We start from the raw sequence: 4136 nt of genomic DNA, 5'->3' as shown, positions 1-4136 counted from the left end.
ACAAGAGCCGAAGCTGAAGCTTATTTTTGAAGTTGGTAGCTGGAGCTTATTAATTTCTATAAGTGTTTGGTAAACTAGTTGGAGTTAAGTTTTCAATTCATAAGCTCTACTTTTTTTTCATAAACTACTAGAAGTAGCTTATTTTTCTTGAACTTATGATTTTCATAAGCTCTACTTTTTATGCCTACCAAACAAAGCTTACTTGGAACTTATTAAAATCATAAGCTCAAGCTCTATAGCTCTCATAATCTCTCATAAACTCTCATAAACTCCTGCGCCAAATAGAAAAACTCATTTGATAATCCATCTAATCCCAAGGATATGTGAAACCATAAAGTAATCTACTACACACAAACTTGTTAGTATTAATCAGTTGCTATAATTGAAACATCTACTTCTTACCACTAAGCCAAAAGACCACCCTCGGGCCACCAGACCACCACTAGACCACCTTTGGACAACCAAACCACTAATGGACCACAGAACGAACCATACTAATAACTTTGAAGGAATTTAAGTAACTGCCACTACTAGAGTAACATACTAATAATCCACATCACGGTGTTTAGTTTCCGTGAGGAGAGTTGTTGTCGTCGTCTTGTGTTGTTGATATTCGAATACTATCAGCACCAACCATCTGACCTATAGATCTCACAATTTCACAAAGGTTCCCTATCTGTCGATCCGAAACACCATCGAATCCCTGCTCAGCTGCCAGCCATATATGAAAGATTTTGTAATCCCATACTTGATAAATACATTCAATTCAAATTATAATACAAGTATACCACAAGAGTATTCATGTGCAATTCATAAATTAATGTTATCAACATGTTTTCCTTAAATGGCATATCATGATGCCTCCTTACTTATATAAATGAACGAACTCTCTAATTTTATATGTCAAATTTGTTCATTAATTATATCCATATGCTGACATGGGAGGATAACATATGAATACAAGAATCAAAACTTACCGATGATGTCATGATTTCGACGATTGTATTCATTAAACAAATTCATCATCTGTCGGTCACTGTCTCTCTACATAAGAAGTATAAGAAGTAATTCATCAGAAAAAGCATATTGAATACATCTTCCATAATACATATACATATATATACAAAACAAAACAAAAAAGAAAGTTGAAAAAATTATAGGAAGAAGACATACTGCCGATGGATAATCAAACTGAGGACAGCTGTCACCATTATGAGAAGAAGAGCGACTATCTCTTTCTCGTTCTTCCATGAGTTTCTTCTCAGCTGCCTATAAGTATAAAAAAAAAAGACCTAATATATCACATACGCAAAAAGAAAACTATATGATACTTAATTAAATTAATCAAACCGAAGGATACACTAACTAACCTGGATATTTCCTTTCATTGCTTCATTATCCGGATCCAATTGCAAAGCTGCACGCATGAATAACAGAATAATAATTATAATTAATAATTAAAATATACAACTGTTCAACAACCTTCATACAATATGAATAATAAAATAATAATTCTCAGTTACAATAAAATACTCCATTAATTAATTGAAAAAGTAATAATTCATATTTTGATGTTACAATTTTTTGTAATATAACAAGAACAAGCCTTTCTTAAAGCCTTTATGAATAGCGTCATTGAAATTCCCTTGAGCGAAGTACACAAAACCTAGACGACTATAAGCTTTGATGTATGACGGGTCGATTTCAATCGCTTTTTGACAGTCACTGATTGCTTCTGTATACTGTTTGGTCTTAGTGTAAGCAGCTGCTCTGTAAATGTAAAAGTACCCATTCACAAAAATAAGTAATTTTTAAATGATGATGATAATGTGGTTTTAGTTAGGAAAAAAAAAAACCTAGTTGTTTGGGTAATATATAAGTTACCTGTTGCAATAATAAATAGCATTATCACCACAAAGTGCAATAGCAACAGTGTAAGTAAAAATTGCATCCGAGTAATACCCGAATTGCATAAAATCATTACCTGCATGCATGAAAACAAAGTACCCAAGTGAATGCATTAGTATACTATGATACTATTTACATTTTTACTTAACCATCTTTTTTTTAATTAATAGTAATAAATATATAGATAAATCAATAAGTAAGTAAATAAATAAATATATCATATATCTAGTGTCATATAACTTTTTCAACCCAATTACGAAAATTATTACCTTTTAACTTGAAGATCTCAGCTAAATTTTTAAGATTCAACACTTCAACTCCGTATTCTTCCATATCCTTAAAGCATACACAAATGATATAAATGAAACAACAGCAAGTCACAACAATCTTTATAATCAAATTAAAAAGTATATATGTATAATAGGATCCTTTCAGGACTCTGGTCATTAAATATAAGCATCAAGTGTGAAATATCGACACAATTCTGGAGAACTGTAATACAAACTTTTTTTAGTTTTTTCACAATTTATATTAAATAGTTAAACTTTAATGTTTTGAAAAAAAGGAGCATCTTCAAACGATAATGTGTTTAGGGTGTATGGATCAAAATTAAACTATAAGTAGTGATTTAATTTTTCAGAGTAGGAGTCTATCTTTTACTTACAGAAATTATATATGACACCTTCAAGCTTCAAAACTAGTATGAGACGGCAAAATAAGTTTCATTAAAGTGAAAAATGAATGTATTTAAATAACTGGTTCAAAATTTAAATTTTTAAGCGATAAGAATATTAAGCTCAATAGGCAAAGCGCCAAAGCTTCTTAAAGTTCATGTTTGACAAACAACTATTATAAATATACTGTAACAATTTGGGAACAATGTAGAAAAAAATGAACTATTGTGTGTGAAATATGACTAAAAAAAAAACCCTACGGTTTGATGATAGCCATTTAAGCCGCAATTCAAAAAACATATACACGAAAATATAGACACACAGAGTTCCTCTTATAAAAAATTTAAATTAATGTTAATACTGATACATAAAAAAGTATTGATGTTTTCACTCAAAGGTAAGACAATTCAAAATTGGCAAATCTAAGTTTGTTGCAAACACAAATATTAAGACAATATAATTATAAGTATGATGTAATTTACACGAAAAAATATTTGAAGTTAATAGTTAATAGCATACCCCTAAAGCACAGTTGAACAACCTGCGTGCCTTATCCTTAGCTTCATCCGGTGTATACATCACAAATAAGCCAGCCTTTTCTTGGGCATCATAATATTGAGCAAAAAGCTCCTCCTCACTCAGCTCTGTCAATCATCAAAGATTCGTAAACTCATACTTAAATACATACAAATCATAAAAAGTATAACACGTGATATTCATGTGCAACTAATGATGTTATCAAAACTTACCGATGGCATCATTATCCTGTTTGTCGGTTACACCCTACATAAGAAGTAAATCATCAGAAAAAAGCATATTGAATAGCCATCATAACCAGAAGAAGAAAAAAAAAATCATAGAAAGAAGACAAGATATTACAACCAGAGTTGGTGATGCATCGGGAGTTTTAGAATCGACTGGATCATTAATTGTATTTGCTTGAAATTTCTCAAGGGTCTGATCTGATTTAATCCCGTTATCCGGTGCTGGTTGTGAACCGAACATATGGACCAGAGAATCAGATTTTGGCACACTGGAAGTAGACGATGAAGAATCAATCTTAAAAGCCTCAGATAAGCAGTCTTTTGCGACATTAAGACTTTCAACATCACAATCAGAAGTAGGTTCAACTGAAAAACAGATTATGAAGGAACTGTTAGCATACAAAGATTTATATTTTAACACATCACTCGATTTAACATATCCATAATTGTGGTTCAACTACAATCAACAATAATATAGACCTAAACATAAAATATACATTAAATACCTACGCATCTGACAGTTATCACTACAATTGCATTTGTACAATCTCAAATAAAATGTACGGACTTCATACAAACCCTAATTTTACTAGTTCCTTTTAATGCAAACTTAAAGTGAAACGATCATCGGCTATCATCAATCAAACTAATAGATAATCTTAAGCTGCTAACGATTATTAACTATAATTTCAAACCCTAGATAGTAAAAATTGAACTAAAATTGCATAAAAGAGAAAAGAGCGGAGTATTATAGATGATGGAGGAAAATGAGAGTGAGAGCGAGCGAACC

General features: G+C 31.1%; 1 protein-coding gene across 1 annotated transcript; it reads right to left on the bottom strand.

Annotated features, from left to right (window-relative positions):
• Positions 1 to 356: 356 nt before the first annotated feature.
• LOC139850522 (small glutamine-rich tetratricopeptide repeat-containing protein 2-like) lies at positions 357 to 3221 on the bottom strand. The gene is made up of 8 exons (XM_071840094.1): positions 3102 to 3221; positions 2178 to 2244; positions 1885 to 1984; positions 1607 to 1770; positions 1371 to 1417; positions 1174 to 1269; positions 978 to 1044; positions 357 to 711 (listed from the first exon to the last, which is right to left on the bottom strand). The coding sequence occupies exons 1-8, from the start codon at positions 3159 to 3161 to the stop codon at positions 566 to 568; spliced, it is 747 nt and encodes a 248-aa protein (XP_071696195.1). The 5' UTR covers positions 3162 to 3221; the 3' UTR covers positions 357 to 565.
• Positions 3222 to 4136: the final 915 nt, after the last annotated feature.

Source organism: Rutidosis leptorrhynchoides, chromosome 5 (assembly GCF_046630445.1).
Source record: "Rutidosis leptorrhynchoides isolate AG116_Rl617_1_P2 chromosome 5, CSIRO_AGI_Rlap_v1, whole genome shotgun sequence".
NCBI classification, from domain to species: Eukaryota; Viridiplantae; Streptophyta; class Magnoliopsida; order Asterales; family Asteraceae; genus Rutidosis; species Rutidosis leptorrhynchoides.
This window is presented reverse-complemented; position numbering and strand designations above follow the sequence as displayed.

What these genes read in the sequence shown, in the direction of transcription:
- LOC139850522 (XM_071840094.1), bottom strand. Translation starts at nt 3,161, where the DNA reads ATGTATACACCGGATGAAGCTAAGGATAAGGCACGCAGGTTGTTCAAC. An exon ending in GCTATTTATTATTGCAACAG is followed by an intron (nt 1,771 to 1,884) that starts GTAACTTATATA and finishes TTACATTTACAG; the next exon opens with AGCAGCTGCTTACACTAAGA. An exon ending in TCATAAAGGCTTTAAGAAAG is followed by an intron (nt 1,418 to 1,606) that starts GCTTGTTCTTGT and finishes TCATGCGTGCAG; the next exon opens with CTTTGCAATTGGATCCGGAT.